This window comes from Sminthopsis crassicaudata, chromosome 1, assembly GCF_048593235.1.
Source record: "Sminthopsis crassicaudata isolate SCR6 chromosome 1, ASM4859323v1, whole genome shotgun sequence".
Classification (NCBI taxonomy): Eukaryota; Metazoa; Chordata; class Mammalia; order Dasyuromorphia; family Dasyuridae; genus Sminthopsis; species Sminthopsis crassicaudata.
Genome location: NC_133617.1, coordinates 680,570,901 through 680,595,176, shown reverse-complemented (window position 1 = coordinate 680,595,176; position 24,276 = coordinate 680,570,901). Strand labels below are relative to the sequence as shown.

At 33.1% G+C, this 24,276-nt stretch overlaps 1 protein-coding gene across 4 annotated transcripts in view; it reads right to left on the bottom strand.

Annotated features, from left to right (window-relative positions):
- Window positions 1–1,037: 1,037 nt before the first annotated feature.
- Window positions 1,038–24,276, bottom strand: part of C1H7orf57 (chromosome 1 C7orf57 homolog) — a 43,999-nt gene continuing 20,760 nt past the window's right edge. For all 4 annotated transcript variants that reach the window (XM_074283586.1, XM_074283584.1, XM_074283585.1 and 1 more), the window contains exons 3-8: window positions 19,817–20,008; window positions 12,415–12,523; window positions 11,521–11,677; window positions 6,915–7,012; window positions 3,347–3,546; window positions 1,038–2,080 (exon numbers count right to left, since the gene is read on the bottom strand). In XM_074283586.1, coding sequence (XP_074139687.1) covers window positions 2,034–2,080; window positions 3,347–3,546; window positions 6,915–7,012; window positions 11,521–11,677; window positions 12,415–12,523; window positions 19,817–20,008 — 803 coding nt within the window. In that variant the 3' untranslated portion in view covers window positions 1,038–2,033. The remainder of the gene's footprint in view (window positions 2,081–3,346; window positions 3,547–6,914; window positions 7,013–11,520; window positions 11,678–12,414; window positions 12,524–19,816; window positions 20,009–24,276) is intronic.

The following is a 24,276-nucleotide window of genomic DNA, read 5'->3' as shown; positions in this document are numbered from 1 at the left end:
TCCCTTAAGATGCAACTCTAGCACTATCTTCTACATGAGACCTTCCTTCCCAAAATGTCTTGCATATAAACATGGGGAAGAAGGGGAGAGAAAGGAAGGAAGGAATAAAAAGGAACAAAAGGAAGAAAAAAAAGGAGTGTTATATTATTATAATGCTCAAGTTAGGATCTAAAGAAGAGATATAGAACAAATATTATTTTCAGAATCTGAAGATATGTAGGTAAGCTTGGTTGAACTGATTTTTTCCCCCTTTTTGTTCTTTGATAGAAGACAACTTTTTGGGAAGGAGAGAGGGGGGAAGGATATATCGGCAAATAAACAATAGATTTATAATAATAATTTAAAAAAATTTTTTAAAATTCGTGTTCCTGGCTCTTCTTGGGATATCAAGTCTACTGTACTAAAGATGTCTGTGATTATGCAAGAAATGAACAAATTTTGACTAGTCATGTGAAGCTGCAATGACCTTTCAGTCTGTCATCTGAGGAGCAGCTTTTCGAAGTTCAGCAAGACTCATCACCCAACAGAAGATTGATCACAACTCTTGATATAGTTGAGTAAGATACAGAGATGACTGGATCATAGATTTAAAATTTAGATCATTATAGAAAGAACCTTAAGAGATAATCTAGTCCAATCCACAAATTTAACAGGTGAAGAAAACTGAGACCTAGAGAGGTTAAGTACTGAGACAGGAAGAATCTTTTAACTCTAAATCCAATCATCTTTCATAACAGCGTACTGTCCTTGTGATCTAGGTTGATGGAAGGAGTAACTATATCAGTAAATCAGAGATTTTTTTTTGAAATATTGAAAAATGTAAGATTTTTAAGAAATAAAGGACCATACTCATTATGAAACAAAAGTATCTCCCTCCATTACCTCTAAATTCAGGTGATAGAAACAAATGTTCTCATTATAATTCTCACTTATTTCATTTATATTCTCTTGAAAAATATTTCAATTTTTATGTCTCCCACTATATTAACAATTCAAACTGTCATGTCATGGCGCGAATAAATGCTTCACTTATGCAATTAATTTCAAAGATTTAATTTCAAATGAGAAGTACATGATATTCTGGAGAAAAACTATAACTTTTGAAAATCATTAGTTTCTAACATCTTAATATAGAAAACTAAAAATTATTTGAGAATCAAATTCAGATTATAGAAGTACATCCTAACATAAATTTACTTAAAATGAAATTTATGAAATTCTTAATATTAAAGATTTCATAAAAATGAGTGATAATATGATTATTGTGAGATTTTTTTCTAGCAAGACTTTTCAATAACATCACCAATGTTAAAATAAAACAATTTTGCTCAATAAGTATTCTGGTACTAAATATTTTATATTCTACATTTTCAACTGTATGGAAAAATATTAACAAAACTTTAACTTAAGTGAACATTATAACATTGTTATATTAAATGTTTAATAACTTTCAAGGCAGATACAATTAACAAAAACTACTTAACAAGAACCAATAGCATAATATTCTAATATTTAATATATTAAACAGTCTGAATATATAACTTTTAAAAGACATATAAAATTATTTCTAAAAGGAACTAAAGTATCAAGAAGAACTTGTATCATCATCTTATAACCTTTTAAAAATTAAGTTCCTTTTACTTTCAACACTATCACCTAGAGGCTATTAGAGTCTTAACAAATCTATTTCAGCAAAAATGCCACCAAATAGTTCGAGCAGTAGCTGATATGTCCTAAGGTATTGTGCAGGGGAAAAATAATTGCTATCAATGATGAGGGGAAATCACCAGTTCAGCAGAAAAAGAGGTAACAAAAAGATCAGTTTAATTTGTTGACCATATGTTACCAGACAGAAAAATTTAACAAAATAAGAAAAATACATGATCTATATTGCAGGAATGTAAAATTTCACTGCAAGATAGATAATCTTTTAAAATATAGTTTAATATAAAGTATTAATAAAGGTTTTATAAATATAGTTGCTCATAATATTATTACATTTTGCACTTTAAAAAACTCATTAGCTACGGATTTCATTTGAGTTCTGTTGGTGTTTCTCCAGATTCAGATACTGGTATATCTAGTGAAAGAAATGAAAAGATAAGTATATATTAATCAATTAAAAGTACCATTACAACATAATGTCCATTTTCTTAAATGAGAAGACAATTCTATTATGTTTAATAACGTGTTTATAAATACTGCCTAAAATCTGCACAAAATTGGAGCATTCTTAGACAAGAAGTCAAAATCTGTCCAATCTAACTCTAATTATGTATGCTATAATATATTTTTAGAATCCTACATATCAATAGATATAATATGATAAACATTTTTTAAGCATCTACTATATGCTAACTACTCTGCTAAACATTTGGGAATACAAATAACATAAAAAAAGATAAATACTAATGCAAAGGAGCTTACAACTAAATGAGAGGATACAATACACAAAAAGAAGATAGAAATTTAAAAAGAATGTGCATATTTGGTACTAACCTAACCTATTATAATCTCAGAAATTTAGTGGCATGTTCAAATTGCCTTCCACTATGCCCAAAGGGCCATATACTGTACATGCCCTTTGAGCCAGCATATTTCTATTAGGTCTGAATCCTAAAGAAATCATAAAAAATAGAAAAGTGCAATAATGTTTGTAGAAGCCCTTTTTATTGTGGCAAGGAACTGGAAATTGAGTGGATGCTTATCACTTAGGGAAGGCTGAATAAGTTATGATATATGAATGCTATGGAATATTATTGTTCTATAAGAAACAATGAGCAGGATGATTTCAGGAAAGCCTGGAAAGACTTACATGAATGATGCTGAGTGAAGTGAATAGAACCAAGGGAACATTGTAACAAGAAGATTATGTGATCAATTGTGATGGACTTTGCTCTTTTCAGCAATAAGGTGATTCAAAGCAATTCTAATACACTTGTATTAGAGAGCCATCTGCATTCAGAAAAAGAACTATGGAAACTGAATGTGGATCAAAACATAGTATTTTCACCTTTGCTGTTTGCTTACTTTTTCCCCTTTTGATCTGCTTTTTCTTGTGCAATATGATAAATTTGGAAATATTTTTAGAAAAATTGCACATGTTTAGCTTATATTGGATTGCTTGCTATCTAAGAGAAGGTGTGGAAGAAGGGAAGGAGAAAAATTTGGAACACAAGATTTTGCAAGAGTGAATGTTAAAAATTATTTTTGTATGTATTTGGAAAAATAAACTTTAAAAAATTAATAAATTGCCTTCCATAACAAAAAAAAAGCAAGCTCCAGAAAGCCACCAGCAATATTATCCAAAGACTTTTGAGATATCACACAATATAAAATACTCTACCTTCAGGCTTCTCAGAATCTTCTGGAACATCTGGATCTTGAGACAATGGAGTAGTCACAGATGACTCAGATGCCTCTGAAATTTTAGATACTGATGGAGATTTTTTTCCTGTGTCTCCACGATGTTGTAACCACTCATCCTTATAACCATTGCTAATTAGTTTGGTGAAATTTGTTGGTTCATTGTTTTTGTGACCCAGCCTCAAAAAAAGAAAGAAAAAGGCAAATCTAAGTATAAATATAAAATTAAAAAGGAAATATTGATAGAAATCTTTTCTTCTTTGAACATGAAGTAGTACTAATTCAGATTATGTTATAATAAATTATAAAGACATTTTAAAACTACATTAACTTATACATCTGCTGATTCTATTACTCTACATGTATTCTATAGATAGGAGTTTCATATTCCACCTAGCTAACCTGCTCTTGTATCATTTGCCAATGTACTGGCTCTTCCTATTCTGGTTGGACCCAGTACTGGTGAAAATGTCTATTATCAGGGAGTCTAGCAATTAACTTCATCAGAAAATCTTTTCTTCAAAGAATGGAACAGTGGGATGGACAAAGGCTAAGTAAGATAAGCAAGCATCCTTACAAAAATAAAGGCCTACTTAGGGTTAATAACTTTAGATGATCGGCCATAAATTATTAATTGCCATAAAATCAAATGTTAAGAAATTAGCAAAGTATTAAGTAAGCACAAGACAGTGTGGACCTGTGCTTCTTCTATTGGTCATCTGAAAACACAGTATAAAGGAATCTTTTGTTGCAGTCACCATGACATCAGAAGAATGCTGACATTATAAAAATTTGCCTTTGTTTCAAGAAGTAGTTTGGGGCCATTAAAAAGAGCTTTACAATTTTATCAAGGTAAGTCAGACTTCTCTCTTCCTATCCTAAACTGTCATATTTTATCTATTAGTCTCTTCAACTCAATTTAGTCCTTCTAGAGGGTAGAGACTTGCAGAAGATTCTCTTGGGCCCTCTTTACTATTTGAATGAAGGTTTCAAGGACTGTGCTGTTTCAGGTAGAACAGCTAGTGAATATTTTTTTCTACATATAAAATGTTTTATAAAAAGGAAGATAAAGTTATTTGTCAAAACATTTTCAATTTTGTTTTATGAGATCTTACTTCTCCACAAATAACTGTAAACTGGCATAAGTAAATAATATTCCAACAATGTATATCCACCAATGAAATGTATTCCTTCAAATCAAGTAAACTGACATTTCCAAGTAAATGTTAAAGATTATTTCCATTCAAAATGTGTCATTTCATTAGTGGATGCAAATTCCCTTCACTTATAAAGATCAGTAACCTTTTCATAACGTTTATCATCTTACTAAATTACCCAAGACCTTGAGATGAAGGGACTTAAATGATCATAGGGTCAGAATCATAGATTTAAAAAAAAAAAAAACAATGTAAATGAAAACCCTCCATACTCCAAGTCTAGCCTTCTATTCATAATGCCCTACTGCTTCCTTACAAGTATAAAAAATATATATAAAAGTATACTGAAGAGTATAATAACAAGAAAAACTGCCACCCTGGGTCATATTAAACTTCTAGTCCTATACTCTTCCTTTAATGTCAAAGCTACCAAGTATTGAGGGAAAGACAATACAGTCTCCGCCATGAAATCAACCTCAAAAAGTTTGTGTTTTCATGTATATATGTGTTTATATGCATGTGTCCACATATATATGTATATGTACACACAGATGTATATATTACTGTGTATATGTGGCTAGATACATATATAAATATTTTATTCATATGTGTGTATGCTAAACTTCCTAATATATAGCCCATGTGATAACTGAAATGAACCTATGACTTCATTTAAGTGATTGTTCCCTCCAATGTCAAATCACAAAACATTCCTAAAGTCAGATAAATAAAAAGATGGTTCATAGACTTCTACCTGGAAAGGCAAATAAAGATTTGGCAGAAGTGATTTAATCGTGCATCCAAAGTCAACAAGACATCATAATATGAGAAAATAATATTTATAGAACAAAATATTGTTGACTTCTTGTCAGCACAAAATCTTTATGAGAATAGTCTACCCATGCATTAAGGTCATCTTCCTTGATGAAGGTAGGAGAAGAGAAAAGGCATCCTGTTGCAAGATATGGTCTTGAAAAGACTGCACTTTTATAATTACATAACTGATTACAAAGATCCCTCTGAGCTTATATTAGTGATTGAGCATTTGATTCCAACTTTAAGGCTTTCCTACAACAAGGTATCACTCATACATAGAGTAAAAGCATCAGATTCCTTGAAAAAAATCTAATGCTACATAACTTTTATGATCTTCTGGTTATTTAATATCAAGTAAAACATTAAATATAGTGAAATATGCTTGCCAAAATTATTTGACACTGTTGCAGATATCCAATGTAGGATTCATAGGGAAGAGGCGCTCCCTTTAACTAGTAAGGTTCTTCATATGTTCCTATTTGTAGGAATGGTACTGACTCTCAAGTCTGGGAACATTACAGAGCCTTCTTACTCATTCAAAAGAGTACTTTATCCACAAAGGGGGAAAACCAAGTAGATGAAGAATGACAATTAGCCAAATTATGACATGTAGTGGAATGGAATGGTGGTGGTTCATTAATACATATATGTTGGGTAGATACTAAATAAACAGTAAAATGGGCCCAGATCTGAAGAAGAAAATGAAATTAGGCTGGATTGCTCAAAGGAGGCAACGTAGTGCTTTTAATGTTAGCTAATACCTAGCTTCTTCCTTAACATCAACATTCCTCTGGTGTGGATGTGTGACTGAAGAGTCTCAAACTATTAATCTCTGAAGAATTAAACTTCTGAATAACCAAAGAGCAATAGAGAAGTTAAAAAGTGGGTATGAATAGGCTACTGCAAGAGTCTCCCAGAAGAAGTGGAGTATAAAAGATCACCAGAGATATATAAGAAGAGAAAAGGAGGAGGGTTGGTTACAAGAGTAAGAGGTAATTGATTAACAGCTATTTGCCCCTTTATACAACATCAAGAGACTGAGAGGAAGACTCCCAGGGCATTGTGTAAACTTCATCTGAAGTAGGCAAGAGGGAACATGGACAAGCTGAGCTGAACAGGCTCAGAAGGCATGGCCAGTTTGAAACATGCTATTGCCATGAAGGCCCAGAGAAGAAACCATCAAAGTTGGGTAAGCTGAGGATATTTTTCTAAAGTTTATCACCACCCATATTCCACCTATTCCCTCTTTCACATAATTTACAAATAGCTTATAATATATTTAGGAGCATTTTCAGTCAGGTTTTAAAGTATAGAAATAAGTGGCAATTCATCAACAAGCATTTAAGTACTAATTGTATTATGCATTGTGGGAGGAGACTCCTAAGCATTTCATTTAGAAACAATGGCATATAAAAAAGCAAGAAAGCAAAAAGTCCAATGTCAAGAGACATGCTAAGAATGGTGTTGTTAAGAAACAATAATAATAGCTCTCTTTCATTACACACAAATGGCTAAAGATAGAATCAAGACTCAAGGGTTTATTCAAAGAAAATTAACAGTGCTCTAATGACTTACATAGGAGGAAATGAAAACCTATTCCTTGCATTATCTTTAGAACCAGCAGAAGATCCTGCTCTGCTTGTGTACCTTGAATTAATTGCAGGCAGTTTCACCTGTGTTAAGAAAAATACATATAACACTAATTTAGTAAAGACTTTCAGAAACCACATAGTAAGTGCAACAAATTCAGAAAATAACAGTAAGAGACTGAAGTTTGTCTTGTCTGTAACACAATACTTGTAACGCCATCAATGGTCACAATAATATATTATTTCAGGAATGAAAATCCCAAAGTACTCCTCCAAAAGGGCAAATTCTGAATTAGAAGATATTGAAATACTATATTTTGAATCTATATAAGGACATAACACACCTCAGCTATTTCAAATGAAGAATTTATGAATGGTTATAAAAGACAATGATATACAATTTCTTTCGAGTGGATTAAAAAATAGGTTTGCCAAAGGTTATTTTGTCTATATTAGGAACAAGAGAATTCTGTAACCCTACTATTTTTAGGGTTTAAGTGATGTCTACGGATAGAAAAATATAGTCAAACATATAAAAGAATCAGAAGGAAAAAAGACATTAAAAAATTTAGTACTCTTCTTTGAGAGAAAGAGAGATACAGTAATGAGTTGTAAGATACACCAATAATTAGTTGTCCAATAGCTCATTTAATTGGCAGTGGATAAGATTTGTGATTCATTCAAGTAATAATTAGTAACAGCAGTATTGTAAATCACACTCCCCAATCTATAATTAATTAGAATAACTCAAGTACCTTTTGAGTGATTCAGTCTTATTTATAAACAATAAGCATTTTAGATGCTAAATGTAGAATACATTTATATAACACCATCAGTGCAACTGGTTTTGTATAAATAAGTTTTATCATATTCAATCTATATCTCTAGACTTTTATTAGCATATCTATATCTCTAGACTTTTATTAGCATAGTGCTTTGTACAGAGTAAGTACTTAAATGCTTTTTCATTCATCCTTGATGTTATATATTAAAACTTTTTTAATGGTGCAGGTAACAATTTTTTATACAAAATAAAATAATATTTTCATCAGTCCATTTAAGAAATATGTTACCTAGGTATCTTTATTACAATAGTTGTGTTTGTACAATGTTATTGTACACTGATCATTTGTACAATGTTGAAATATGAAATGTTTTTCAAAAACACATTTTTCTGAGACAAAGATGAAAATGGTTGGAAGAAGAGAATCAATTAGGCTTCATTGACAGATCCCTTTTAATCGCTGGCTATTCTTTCTTCAGCCACTGATCTCCCTAGAACTGGTAATATCTCATCATCCAGAAGCCTGGTCCTACTTCTTTGCCTAAAGAGCAATCTTCTCCTTATTCATTGTGAACACAGAGGAATTAAATGTTATAGCATAGTGATTTTTGTGGAGGATCGTGTAGCTCTAGTCAAAGAGGGAAAAGGAAAAGGGATTTCCAGATGGGAAAGAAAAAGAATTTGTGTGTGTGCTACAGGTTCAGAGAACCTATTCTTAAAGGTAAAAAGGTAATAGTCAGGAATTGCCTATATCTTCTTTCTTCAATGTACTGTTGATTTTCTATCTATGTCCCTATCTTGTATCTAGCCTCTTCACTTTAATAGGCAATGTCATTAAATTATTGTAAAACCAATGTATCATTAGGAATTGCTTCTCATATTTAAACTGTCAATTCCTATTCTCATTAATATTTCCCCTTAATTGTCAATTTTGGAATAGTTGTGAAATAGGCACACTAATATGTGTGTGTGTGTGTGTGTGTGCACACACATGCGTGCAACTAGGGTTATGTGACTTGTAGAGGATCACACAGCTGGAAAGTGTCTAAGACCATATTTGCTCTCAGGTCTCCTTGACTCCAGGACTGGTGCTCTATCCACTGTGCTACCTAATTGCCCCCCCTATATTGTTATATAGAGAAACTGGTCCAAGCATTCTGAAAAGCAATTTAGAACTATTAAAATTAATAAAACATCCATACTCTCAGATCCAGAAATTACAGTGCTAGACATATATTCCATAAAGATCAATGACTAAAAGAAACACCCCATATACACAAAAATATTTGTAGCCACACTTTTTGTAACAGCAAAGAACTGGAAAAAAAGATGATGCTCATCATTTAGAGCATGGCTAAGCAAACAGTGGTAACATGAATCCCATAGAATGAGACTGCTTTTTAAAAAATGATGAATACAGAGAAGCAAAAGTGGTTTTGAAATAAGCAAAAAGGGGAAAGCAAATTATACAATGACTCTATCAATGTAAATGGAAAGAACAACAAAGTTATATTGGACACTTAGGATCATAAAGAAAAGAAATGAGAAGATAGCTCCCCATGGTTCCTTGCAGAAGTAATGGACTACAGGTATGAAACACTTATATAGCATTAGATTTTTTTTGATGAATTAATTTTGCTGAATTTTCTTTCCTTTTACATTTTTTCACCTAAAATTATAAGGAATGGCCTTCTGGATGAGTATAGAGGAGAGATTCTATGGCCAATACAGAAGATATAAAAACAAAAATCAAGAAATTTTATTTAAATACATTAAAATATTTTCTCCAAATTCCTTTATCTTTTCAACCATTGCCATAATCAAGATGCTAGACAGGCAATTAGATTACTACAGCCAGCTATTTTCTGGCCTCCTGACTCCTAATACAATCTGCATTTAGTAGATTCTCAAAACTATTGCATCATTTTTTAAAAGTTTGATCATTTTTATGTCAACTACTTCCTTCCTCTTAAGGTTTTTCAATTTCCTAAGAAGTAAATAAGAACCCTGCTTGCTTTTAAAAATCTTATATCAGATTCACCTTATTACAGAACTTCCTCTCTTCCCCTTGCCTGATCATCTTGTTCCTTTTGGGTACATCTCAGTTTTTGGTAATTATCCTACCCTTGTCACAAAAACTTCTCTTCTTCCATGTTTTCCTTCCTGCCTCACTACCAGATAATCAAATTCTTACCATTCAACCACTAGAGAAATCAAACAAACAAAAGAATTAAGAGATCTCCCATCTCCTAAGTCCCTAATTTCCTTATCATTCTCTATTAAGGACATCAATCTCATTCATAATGTACTACATTCTATACATTTATTAAGTGTTCATTAATTATTATATTTTTAATGTCTTTGTTCCTTTATCCTATTTACTTTTTTTTTTTTTTTCCTGAGGCAACTGGGGCTAAGTAACTCGTCCAGGGTCACACAACTAGGAAGTTAGGAAGTGTTAAGGGTCTGAGGCCACATTTGAATTCAGGTCCTCCTGACTTCAGGGCTGGTGTTCTATCCACTTCGCCACCTAGCTGCCCTGCTATTTATAATTTTAACTTCCTCTATGAGTCAGGGCAAATGTCTTTTTTTCACTTGCTTTTTTATTGTAGCTAGAATCAAAATGTGAGACATATCATAAATGCATTTAATGTTTTGCTAATAATTATCTGTCTTTACAATTTTTGTAATGACGATATCATCATTATATATCCAAGCTCCATCTAATAGAACTGTCCAATTCTTTGTCAATTCAGCATACTGTGACAACTTGATACAGAAGTTTGAAAATTTAGTTATAATTGTAGTTACTGACTTTTTGAGTGATTATTTCCTATGGAAGGTCAGTCACTCTCCCTGAATATAATTTCATTATTTGTTAACTTGGGAGAGTATCTTTTTATTTTCAATCATATTATCTGTGCTATATGAAAAAGTGGATTTACCAGACCTTCTTTAATACCTCATTATGATAAGGAAGGGAATCCTGGTTCTTGAAAGCCATGCCAGGAGGCCCAAACTTTGGAAAATCCTACCAGCTGGAAAGAATTAGGAGTATACAGTCCCCATAATTAGAATGTATCCCAGAAATTCTACCAGGTGGAAATGGACTTGGATTAATAAGTTTTTCCTCCGAAATATTCAAGTTAAGCCTCAGTTGCATCTTAGCTTAAATTAATGGAGCTTTAATTAATGGACAAGTGAAAAGACAAAATTCTGGAGGTAAGGCAAGGGTGTGACTTTATGCTAATGAGATTACTAAACAGGCTGCCTTATTCTCCAGTTATTCTCTTATCAAAAGATTTACATCTTTAGGAATTAATCCTTGTGAGTAATAAAGATCTGTTAAATTAAGAATTGGAAGGAAAAAAAAGTAATTTCTTTGTGCTAAATAGATAAAAACAAACATATCATTTTGTCCTCTCCTAGATCAAGTTTTGGTTAGTTAAAAGTATAATAAAAACAGATCTCTTTTTTGAACAAAGGAAGAAACCCTCAAGCAAGCAAGCTTTAAAAGAAATTTTTTAAAAAGGAACATGATTATGGGTTTGAAATTCACCAAAAAATTTAAGTTTAGTAAAATTATACAATCTGGATTTTCAGTAGAAATTGAAATTCTTCCTTTTGGGCTTTGTAGCTCCAGCATGGAGCACAGCTGGCAGCATCTGGTGGACCCATTTACATACATCTTTGTTGAATGAATATAAAATGTTAAAAAATTAAATAGCATTTAAGTGACATTTGAAGCTCCTAAAATAGTTTCTGAAGTGCACAGGAACAACGAAATCCCAGCTTGAGATGGAGTCACCTTTTTTTTCTCCTTTTCCTGCTCCTCAGCTTCCCTCTGCCAAACTGTTTTCATATCAAAATCAAAAGGCCCCCTTTTGGATTCATAGTTACCATTGGCCTGTTCAGGGTTAAATTCTTCATAAATCATATAGTCTGGGATAGAAGATATATGTATTCTGCAGGGAAAAAAAGATTTAATAATTTCAAATGAAAGTTAGAAAATTGTCTTTTCTTTCCATGAATGCCACCCTTCTTGTCTTTTCTGCCTCTACTACTTGAAATCCACTTTTCCCTTCCTTATCTTGCCCCAATGTGTGGTCTATCTTCTTTCCAACATCTATTTTTTGCATATGGGATGACCCTCTAGAAGTTTAAAAACAAAGTGGGACCTAACATTTTAAGAAAAACTGTTATATGATATGATATGATAAGAACTCCTTTGGGCAGGAGGGACTTGGTGGTTCATAGGCAGACTGTCCAGGAACACCAAAAAACTTGGCCAAAAACTTGTTGTATAAATAAATGACCTATATTAAGTCTGAGAATATTTTAGATTTATATAATACCTTTTTCACTAGGGCACCCAGATAACTTCAATACAGGGTGTATCACATTAGGTAAGTATATAAAAGTGTCATTCTATAAGTAGAGAATATGAAGCATTGGATTAATGTTCAGGATTAATATTCATTCTTCAGTGGCAGAATGTGAGAACACATAGAAGCTCCTAAATTTCAAGGCTCTGTTGCATCTTAGCAATAAAATTTCTTTACAAAATGTCCCAGAATCATGTTTAATAATAGTAGTGAATGCATCCATGAACTTTTTATTTTGCCTTTCAATTAAAATGTAAAGAAACTCCCCCTGCCCACTAGGTTAAGCAAAAATTTAAGATAAATTCAGCAATATTTACCCTCTGTGTTCAGCTGTTGGTGGTTTACTGTGATGAGTATACCATTCAGGCATAGAATATGCAACAGGAGATCCTTTTCTTGAACCAGCAGCAAAATGTTGCAATAAATCTTAATTTAAAGATTAAGACATGATTAAAGTTTCCTCATTGTCAAAGGATAGTTATTAAGATATCTGGCTAACAGGTATGGCTATATCAATTAACAATAGAAAACTAAACTGAAATTGACGGCTGTTTTGCTGCTGTTTATCATTAAAATGTTTTGTAGGTTCCATAAACTAACTGGCTAATTTACTGAAGATATAAGACATCTGAGAGGCAAGGTTAAAATTTAAAGATAAAATTCATTTGTTTTTCTAAACTACATCTATAGCCTTTTAACAATTGTTAGACTATTACTTATTTTCAAACATAAACATATGGCTAGCTTCCAAAACATTTATGCAAAAAGTAGATTGAGTTATAATTTTCTTCTGTTGGTATTTCTATTTCTTCTCAATATTTACATTAAGAACTGATTATTCTAAAATCTTAATTGAATAATTACATTTTAAGTAAGTAATATATCAGAATTGATTAAAACTGACTAGATTTTAAAACTTATTTACCTATTTTATTTAACAAAGACCTACTCCCCCACAGAATAACTCCAGGATTTCTTTATCACCTCTTGGATCAAAGATAACAGATTTAAGAGTTGGAAGTAACTTTCAAGTTCAGCTTCCTCATTTTAGCAGATGAGGAAACTTAAGTGAAGCAGTGAATTGCCCAGGGTTACACAGCCAACTTTAGTGTCTGGAGCGGGATCTGAAACCACTGTTTGGTATTTAAAGGTTTGGCTACAACCTATCTTTCCAGAATTATCATACATTTCCTGCCCCATTGCTCAGCAAAGTTCTCTACTAAGTTCTCTTCAACCAAAGGGGTCTCCTTGTTGTTGTTCTGTATAATGTTCCATTTCTTGTTTTAGCACCTGCTCAAGCTTGGAATGTCCTGGCTCTTCATTTTGGTCTTTGAGAATTCCTAGTTTCTTTCAGAACTCATCCTATATAAAGACTTTCTTGAGCCTCTTGGTTGTTATTCTCTTTAGCCACATCACCACGCATTTCTTTTGTATATTTGTGGTACAAGTTGGCTCCCTCAATGGAGTAAGTTCTTTGAGGGTAGGAACGATTTCATTTTGGTTACATATTCCCAGCAAGTGGTAGAGTAGTGGGCACAAAGCAGATGGGTAATAAGTTTTGTTCACTGACAAGTCGTGAAGGTAGCTGCTTCATAACTAAATGCATCAATAGTTCAGGTATTCAGAGTTTTCCTGAATCAAAGGAAATTCTTCTACAGCAGAAATAAGTGATAAACTATTCTACATTGAATTACAAGTAACTAAAGATGTACTTTTCAGAAGGCCAAGAGAAAACTTAAAAGCTGTGTACTGTTCTCTGTACAATGAAGTGTAAAGTGAACACTCTGTATGGTGCTTTCTGTAATTCAGGAACAGTGAAAAGTGATTAGAGGCTATCTGTAATTTTCAGTGAAGAATAACACCAAATACCATATACAATTAATGATGAAGCAACTTTTAAGATAACTGCTAGTATTTATACAATGTTTTAGGGTTATCTCAGTTATCCTTTTAACTATGTATCAACCTTAACTACCATGTAAGGCGCACGTTATCATCCCCATTTTATAAATGAGGAAACTAAGGAAGATAAATATCAAGTGGCTTGCCCAGGTAACACAGCCAACAACATATCTGGAGTAGAACTTAAGGCTTTCTTCCTGACAAGAGGGCCAACACTGTATCCACTATGCCACCTAGGGGCCGGTTCCAAGAAACCTCAAAAATGCTCACATCTTTTGATTATATCCAATTCAGATTATTCAATTCAGGAATTCAAATTGCAAATATGAAAAAGTTAAATCAAAAGTGAGAAGATTTAAAAGAAAACCTAGTGTAAATCTTTACACAAGAAACAGATAATAGTGTAATGGTTAATAGAAAATATTTTTATTTCAAAGATCTTAATAAATATTAAGTCATTTAAAGTTAATGAGAAAGCAAAGATTTAAACCACCTAACATAATTTTTCTTAAAAACTTCTCACAAAATAATTCTTGAATAATAAAATGCAAAGAAATAACAAAATAACGCTCCCTAAAACAGATTTCAGAAACTTTCCTTTAGGCTTTTTAGTAAGACATATCTAGATATAAAACAGTATTGTTTTACTTGGCTAAACCAAGCACATTTCTCTTTCATATGTTATGTAACTCAGCTTCTTAAACTGTATAGTTTGAGATCCCATATGGGGTTTCATAATTGAATGTAGGAGGAGGAGTAAAATTATGATTTAAATGTTTGATTTGTATGCCTATTTTTTTCTTGGGTGAAAAGGGGTCAAAAGTGGGAAGAGTTAAAAAAGCCATTGTTACATATTATTCAACCCTGAAATAGCATACAATAACTGGTATCTTGCCTAATTACCCATAGGTATAGTCCAAAAATACACAAGGAAAATAATAAGCAAAATATGATTGGATTCAAGTATGGCATCCACTTCCTGCTGTCATTGGTCCTCTTCAAGAACAAGGACAAACAACCACCACCCAACAACAAATAATTTCTCTCCTAATATACTATCTTATCTAATGATTTCATCATCTCCCATGGATTCAGAGTTATCTATTTGATGCTCAAATCAATGTATCTAGATCTACCTTCTCTGATAATTCTAATCTCACATCTTTAGGAACCTATTGGACATTTTTAATTGAATGTACTATAGAACCATTACATCACTATACTAAGTACTAAATATATGTGAACTAGAGAACCATTATCTCATCAATCACACTGAATTAACACCCAGCTGTTTGCTTCAAGTATGCTTTTCTCAGAGTTCCCCAATATCTGTGGCCCTCTACAACCCACAACTATTTCACTTCCCCTTTTATGAACTCTGAAGTATATCTGGCCACAATCAATTGTCATTGGAGCTTTTGACAATGCTGATAACTCTCTTCTCTTTGGCAATCTCTTCTCTATATATTTTCATGTACTCTTCTCTACTGGTTCTCCTTTTATCTATAGGATCACACTTTTTCACTCTTTTTTGTTGGAATTTCATCCAACATCAATTTCATCCAAGGGCTTACTTTTCCAATTACATCCAGGGCCATCTATAGTCCTCCTGATATATCTCTTGCCACTCACTTAAATTCAATTCACTTGCAAGTCATGATATTACCTTTCTGATGTCATCAGTTTTTTTTAAATAAGAGCCTTTTATTTTCTAAATATAAACAAAGAGTTTTCAGCATTCATCCTTGTAAAAACTTGTTCCAAATTTTCCCCTCCCTTCTCCCCATCCCCTCTCCTAGACAGTAAGTAATCCAATATATGTTAAATGAAGTACAATTCTTCTATATGTATTTCCACATTTATCATTCTGCACAAGAAAAATCAGATCAAAAAGGGAAAAAAGAAAACAAAAAGCAAACAACAACAAAAAAGGTGAAAATACTATGTTGTGATCCACATTCGGTCCCCATAGTCCTCTTTCTGAATGTCATCAGTTCTTTTTAAAAACAAAAGAGACAGCAATCTGTGAGCTGTCCCACTAGGAACCCAAATGGCCAGTTCCCGTTGGACAAGGCTCCTTCCTTCTTTTTTTTTCCCTTCTTCCTTCCATTCTAATTTCCTTCCTTCTTTCCTCTCCATTTTTCAAATAGGGAATTACACTCTTACCTGCAGGTGCCCAAAGAAATAAAAATGTTGATCCCTTAAACCTCACAAGACATCTGGGGGTTTACAATTAAGATTTCTTCTATTAAGAACCATGCCTTACACTCAATTCACCCTGGCTTTCACCAATTGGACATCAATAGATCCCAACCCAAGTCTCACTTGGTCATAGTTTGGGTTTTGTTGGCTCAGAATGAGTGTAAAGAGCAATTGTTTCTATTCTGGCCAGAAATCCTAAGATTTATCTACCTCTCAGAATGACTTTTTGGTTTTGGTCTAGATAAAAAGATGTCTTTTTTTCCTCCTTTTGTTTCATTTCTTATCTATCCTTAATCACTGAAGAGGCATTGCCTTAGACAGTCTGAGACCTGGGAAAGGGCTTAGCTTAAAAAGGACAAAGTCTCCCACTACATTCAAAGTCCACTTCCAGTCATATGATCTTTAGTTTGTCACTGGACCCAGATAGTTCTGGAAGGGAAAGTGAGATAGGAAACCTTGCAAATATCTCTCTCACTTATATCTAATTTACTTGCATGGTATGGCATCCACTTCCTGCTGTCACTGGTCCTCTTCAAGAACAAGGATAAACAACCACCACCCAACAACAAATAATTTCTCTCCTAATATACTATCTTATCTAATGATTTCATCATCTCCCATGGATTCAGAGTTATCTATTTGATTCTCAAATCAATGTATCTAGATCTACCTTCTCTGATAATTCTAATCTCACATCTTTAGGAACCTATTGGACATTTTTAATTGAATGTACTATAGACATTTTAAAGTTAAAAATGTCAAAAATTGAAAAAAAGCAAAATATCAAAAATCTTTCTTTTCAATCCCTCCTCCTCCTCTTCTTTTTTGCTGAGGCAATTAGGGTTAAGTGACTTGCCTAGGGTCACACAGTGTTAAGTGCCTAAGGCCAAACTGAACTCAGGTCAGTCCTCCTGACTTCAGGGCTGGTACTCTATCCACTCTGCCATCTAGCAGCCCCAATCCCTCTCTATTCTTAACTTCCCTATGATTATTTGGAGGGTCAGTATCCTCCCAGGCTCAAAACCTAGGTGACATACTTGGCCCCTTACTTTCTTACCTAACTCCTTATAATCCATCAATTGTAAGTTCTATCATGACCACTTTGAAAACATCTCTTATGTAGCTCTTTCCTCTTGGGACATCCTGTACCCTAGTGAAGGTCCCTTCGTTTCATGCCTGCTGGTTGGTAACCCTGCCAAAAATCTCCCACTCCAAAATAATCTTCCTAACTATGTTGTACCATCCCTATCCCCAATCAATAAACCCTACTGCTTAATATTACCTCCAGAATAGAAAATTCTCTAGTATTCAAGGTCCTTTGTAAGCACCCTCCATTTGTCCCACTTTCTTACTCCCCCATGTATTCTGGGATCTAGTGACACTGACCTCTTTGCTGTTCCTGAAACAAGACACTCTTATCTCTTGATTCTGGGAATTGTCGCTAATTGAAATGTTCTGCCTCCTTATCTCCATGTCCTGGACTCCTTCAAACCCCAACTAAAATCCCACCTTCTGCAGGAAGCCTTTTCTGATCCTCCTTATTTCTAAAGCCTTCCTTCTGTTGACTTTGAAATTTAGTTTGTAAATTTCTTGTTTCTATACAGTTTTTGCCTGTTGCTTCCCCTATCGACTGTGAGTTCCTTGAAGGCAGGAACAAGCTTTTGCCATTCCATGTCTCCCAACATGTATCTGCTACACAAGGGACATGTAATAAATACTGACTGATTCAGGGTCCCACTGTATACTGGCTTCAACAAGAGAATAGTGTTTAGTGTAAGGCCCTCAATTCAATTTAAGAAGGATGTGGGAAATGTGGATATTACCCAGAGGAAGCAGCCAAGGATCTGGAGTCTCAAATGAAGAAGTTGGACATGGTTAGCCTGGTTACAATAAGACTTGGGAGGGGCAAGGAAGAAGTCTTGTTCTATGTGACCCCAGAGAGCAAAACCAGAAACAATAAGTGTGTGGAAATTTCAAAAGAAGCAAATTAAAGATTTGATGTTAGGAAGAAATTCCCAACAATTAAAGCTACCCAAAAGTGGAATAAATTGTTTATGAGGTAGTCTGTCCCTCCCCCTTCCTCCCCCCTCCTTGAAGGTCTATAAACAGAAGCTAGATGACTTCTTTATCAGTCACAGAATGATAAGGAATCTTTTCAATTATGGTTTGGACTCTATTATAGTTACACAGTATTGTTTTGATTTTGAAGAAGAGGTCTGGCATGGCATATTCTCTCTTTGAAAGGGGATGGAGGACCCATGAATACTCTTGTTCTTGATTGATATGTTGATTTGTTTTTGTGAGACTTTTTTCCCTCTTTTGTTTTCTGTTATAAGGCTTGGCTCTGTGGGATGGCAAGAGAGGGTGGCTTACGTTGTAAATGAATATGATATAAAAACAATAAAAATAATTTCTTTAAAATATTTTCTCTACAAAACCGACAAGATTACATTAAAAGCACTCAATAATAATCCTATTCAGAGGACACACACACATAATGTGTGAGCATATGGTAACTTAAATATCAAGATGAATTACAAACAACTTTAAATGTCATTCAATAGACTCTCAAAAACAATGGAAGGAACTAGGATTTTTCAACCTTACTGAAATCCAGGTGTCAGATTTCCACTACTGAGGCAGGTCACCAATCCTCCTTTGATTTAGAACAATCCTAGGGGGATATATCCCAAAGGCATCAAAAAGGGAGGGGGGGGAGGATCTAATTGTACAACAATATTTATAGCAGCTGTTTTTGAGGTGGTTAAAAACTAGAAATCAAAGGGATGTCCATCAATTGAGGAATGGCTAAACAAATTGTACCATATGGTTATAATGGATTATTATCAGTTTATAAGAAATTACAAGCAAGATAATTTTCAAAAAAAACCTGGAAGAACTTATATGAACTGATCAAAGTGAAATGAACACATCAGTGGAATTTTGTACACAGTAACAGCAATATTATTTGATGAGAAACTATAAATAACTTTTCTCAGCAATACAATGATCTAAGACAATCCCAAAAGACTAATGATGAAGCATACTATACACTTCCAGAGAAAGTAATGATATTGATTGGATACAGACTGAAGCATGCTGTTTTTTTTTTAACTTGTCTTTTTTTTAATTCAAATATTCTTGTACAAAATGACTAATATGAAAATGTTTTACATAATTGAACATGTATAAATTATCTCTGTTTTCCATCTCAGGAAGAAGGAAAGGATATAATTTGGAACTCAAAACTTTAAATAAAAATGTTTTTTAAAAATAGATTAGGGAATTGGCTGGGAAACATGCCTTGTCCAAGGTCACATGCTTAGCACTAGAAATAAAATCTGAACCCAGGTCTTTTAGATTCTAGATCTATGCCATGCTATCTCATAAAAAATATTAAACTTAGATTTTCAAGTCAATATGATCCTGACAGCATACCTAATGCTGTGTACTGCCTTCCCAAAATACAAAATAAAACTTTTTGAGAGATGCAAACATTTATATTAAAGAAACTAACTAAAAACAATTTTCCCTTTTTATTGTCTCTTCATCACAATTCATAAAAAATAAAATCCCCAAAAGGAAACAAAATAAAAAGCACATGAACTTATTCACCAGGTCTGCCGCCTTGTTTTGCAAGTTTGACGTATTCTGAATCGGAGTCTTTTATCCAGTTTCTTCTGGAGCCAAATGTAATCTCATTATGTGGTTCTGCAAGTTCACTCAGACCTGGAATCTGAGATGTTGGAGGAAGTACAATTTCTGAGGATTTCTCAGATCTTTTCAATGGAAGATGATAATACCAATCTACAAATAAAATACTGAAATTAGGCATAAATGTAATTATTGGTATCTACTAATTAGTTTCATATTGGTTTATAAAATGTATTGCACTGTCTCTGAGGTGACTACATCTAGTAGATGCTAAACTTACATGAAATTGTCTGACTTCTCATGTATTTATTCTTGTTTTAATTTACACAATGGTTGTGAACACTTATTTTATTCACCAACTAGACAAAGGAAATATCAATTTTTATTTTAACATTCCTAATGCCTAGCACAATCCCTTATAAAGAGTAGATATTTGGCATTTTTTTGCATGAGTTAAAAAAACAAAAAAACAAAAAGAAATGGAAATCTACAAATTAGGTCTGTAGAACTACTAATTCTAAAACCTTAATGTTGACTGTAATATTTAAGTAAAATAAATTACACCCTATACCAAGCATCAAATACCTCTTTTCTCCCACCTCATTTTCAAATATATAGGAAATTTAAAAGTTCTTTAAAAATAATTATTTTGGTTCCCTTAGACTTATTGTCAAATTTTTATGATTTTCTTCCGTAAAAGCAGAATACAACTGAACCACAAATTATATATGAGATATATTTCTAAAAAACAAGTGTCTTACCGATAAGGACAAATAACTGGAAGCATTAAGATAACCTTTAACATTTCTTTCAATTAATTTATTTTTCTTAAAGCCCTAGAAAATTTGGGTCTATAGATCATCTGAGATTTGAAAAACTCAAAGTTCAAGGACATTTAAATAGAAAATACTAAAATAGAGGAGCCTTAATATTTCCTCCCATTCCTCTATACTTACCCTATGTTTTAGCCAAAATGGGACTATTTGTTGCTCATTCAAAAAGTCCCTAAATTTTCTGCTTTTTCTCATATTTCCAAACCAGAATATCCTCTTGTCAACCTTTTAACATTTTGAAATCCTACCAATTGTTCAAGACTAAACTCAAAGAGATAAACCATCTTTTATTATCTAAGCATCACTTTTCTAATCCATAAAAAGTCTTCAGCTAGGTGGCCTTGGGGTCAAATCCAGCTGTTATTAGCCTGGCAATCATTTACCTCTGCTTGCCTCAATTTCTTCAAATATAAAACGGGGGTAATAAAAGTACCTATCTCCCCAGGTTTTTATGAGGATCAAACCAGACAATTTTTAACTCTCTTGGCACAATGCTTGGCATATAATAGGGACTATATAAATGTTAGCTATTATAATTATTAACTATAGTTATTTTGTATGTATTTATAGGTATCTTATCTTTCATTAAAATGTAAACTCCCTATAAATACTGATTGTTTTTCTTTGTGCATGTATTCCCAGTGCCCAGCAATTACTTTGGTACATAGTAGGTATATAATACTTACTGATTAACTGAATTACTTTAATTAAATAAGTTAAAATTCAGAGATTTATAAAAAAAAAAATAGGAGTTCTGGCTAAGGGGTGCTCTTTTTTATCTTTGGGTTGGAATGTGGTCATTGGAAGGATTAGTGGGGAAGGGGAAAGAGGGCAAGAGGGACAAAGGGAGTAAAGCTAAGAATTAAAATGAAGGTCATTTCTGACTGGCATTATGTGTTAGGAGAGGCAACAGATTGTTGCTTTCCATGAGACAACTTAAGGGGGGAAGTGATAGTTTTCTGGAAGTATTTAGAGTATTTGAAGAACTGTCACCTCAAAAAGGGAATATACCTGTTTTGTTTAATCCCATAGTCTAGGACTAGGAATAGGTAGAATCTAGTTGTAAAGAATTTTTGTATATGTAAGGAAAAGTTTTCTAAAGAAAGTCAGTAGACTGCCATGGGAGTTAATAGGTTCCTCCTAAATGAAGGGCTTCAAGCAAAAGAATACCAGTTGTTGAGTATATTGTTGTAAGCTAGAGAGATTGTTTCTTTTTTTTTTTCTTTTTTTGTATTTATACCTTTAGAACCTAGCATTTAACATTTGCCACATAAATACTTAATCAATAAGAACTTATTCCATTTTCATTGATAACTTAGTAAGTAATCTAGAAAGTAAGCCTTTTCCCCCTTCCTCCCAATTTTTTTTTTTTTTTTAAAGGAGAAATCAATTCAAATGCAGAAAACAGCTAGCTCATGAATACCATTTTAATCGGGCCTAGAGTAAGGATTTCATTAGAGGTAGATTTACCTTTTCACCCCAACAACCTGTACTTGTTTTAAGCCCAATTGACCACAAAGGGAACTAGAAGAATGTAGTTGATAATTATGTAATGTACTTACTAATGGTATGTATTTTGTCAAACATAGAATGAAATATTTAGTTAGTAACTACTTACAGCCTAAAAATGCATTAAGGTTTTTTGGAATACTCTCTTTAAATGATTCACTACTATCACTGAACATAATCAAAAAATCTCTATCCATTAGCCATTTGGTAAATATTCTTTACTAATTTAAGAAATATTTATTTAAGCACATTTTCTTAAGCCACTTAATCAAATCTCACATAATCATAGCATCTAGGGTTTTAAAAAGGGAAATCAACAAGTCTGGTATAATACTGCTTAAAGTGAAGTTATCTAAAATTACAGTAGGCTACTAAAGTTGCTTGTTAAGTCAAAGATTTCTTAGATTTTTTTTTTTCTTCAGAGAAATCATAGCTCTAGAGCTAGGAGGATTCTTAGACTTATAGACTAACCCTCTCATTTTATAAGAAAATAAGCTTCCTATAAATAATGATTTTTTTTCTTCATTCAAGAAAATAAAAGATGGATGCAAGATGGCCAAAGAAAGCTGTTCCAGAATACATTCTATAATTCCTCTATCACTATTTCCATCTTCTCCTCTTTTCTTTCCTCTACTTCCAATCAGTCTTCTCTTATTTTTTTATTTCCTTTTTCTATCAGAAGAAAGGGATTTAAGAGTCGGGGAAAAGAGTAAAGAAAACCATTCAGTTCTTTTATTTCTTATATCCCATTTAGAAATAACAGATGCTAACTATCACTTTAAGTCCAATAATTGTTAGAATTCTATGTGAATACAGGTAATTTCATTTACCTCTATGAATTTTCATTTTACCACTTATAATAACTAAAATCTGAGAGCAAGGACTCTCTTTTACCTTTCTTTGAATATCGATTAGAATAGGTGTTTAACAAATGCCTGTGGCATATAATACCATACAGGTTCTTAGGAGGCTTAAATTAAAATTTTAAAATACTATATAATTGTCCACTATTTCAGCTATTCTATGAAATGATAGCCAATTCCCTTAAATTTCCTTGAGGCTCAGTTTCCTAATCTCTAAATTGAGAATAAACCAAAACCAAGTCCCAAGTGGTCATTGTTTAGGTCACTTCTGTTTGGGCTAGAAACCTAGAGAGGTTTCTCCTTCCAGATTTATTTTTTTAGATTTTGTTCTTTTTCTTTTTTTTTTTGGACTAGGTGAAAACGGAGATTCTTTGCCTCAATTGCTACCTAACCTTAATCACTGAATGGGTGCAGCCTTGGTCAAACTGAGATCAATTAAAGATCTTAGCTTAAAAAGGCCAAGGTGTCCCACTTCATTCGGGGCCATTCCTGTACTGGACTATATCTTGCCAGTGGAGTCAGATGGCTCCAGAGAAGAAACTGAGACTGGTGACCTTGCATAGCCCACCCTTACTTAAATCCAATTCACTTGCATGTCATGGTTTTCTTTAGAGAACAAAGAACAAAAAACAACTACTTGTACTACCAACTTAATGGAATACTTGTGAGAAAAGCACTTTAGGGGCACCTTGGTGGTGCAGGGGATAGAGCACCAGTCCTGAAGTCTGGAGGACCTAAGCTCAAATCGTGTGGCTAGTCATTTAATCCCAATTGGCTCAGAAAAAAAAAAAAGAGAGAGAGAGAGAGAGAGAGAGAGAGAGAGAGAGAGAGAGAGAGAGAGAGAGAGAGAGAGAGAGAGAGAGAGAAAGCACTTTGGAAATTGTCAAATTATATAAAAATGTGAACTATTTTCATATAAAGATGGAATAGGACATCAAATATAAGGACAGAAATATGTTAAATGATAGAAAGGAAGGCTGCATGGTACAACCAAGCCTGGCGTACAGGAGTTGAGTGACACTATCTGTGAAATAAGGTAATATTTTATTACTCCAGAGTGGATTTGTCTCTTTGGACCTTGGCTTCCTCAGTTGAAAAATGGTGAGGTTGTGCTATATTATCTATAAAATTCTTTCCAGATGTAGGAGTATGATTCTTTTTGGGAAAAGAAATTAAACTTTAAGGATCTAGCAAACAACCATTGGTATATCAATAT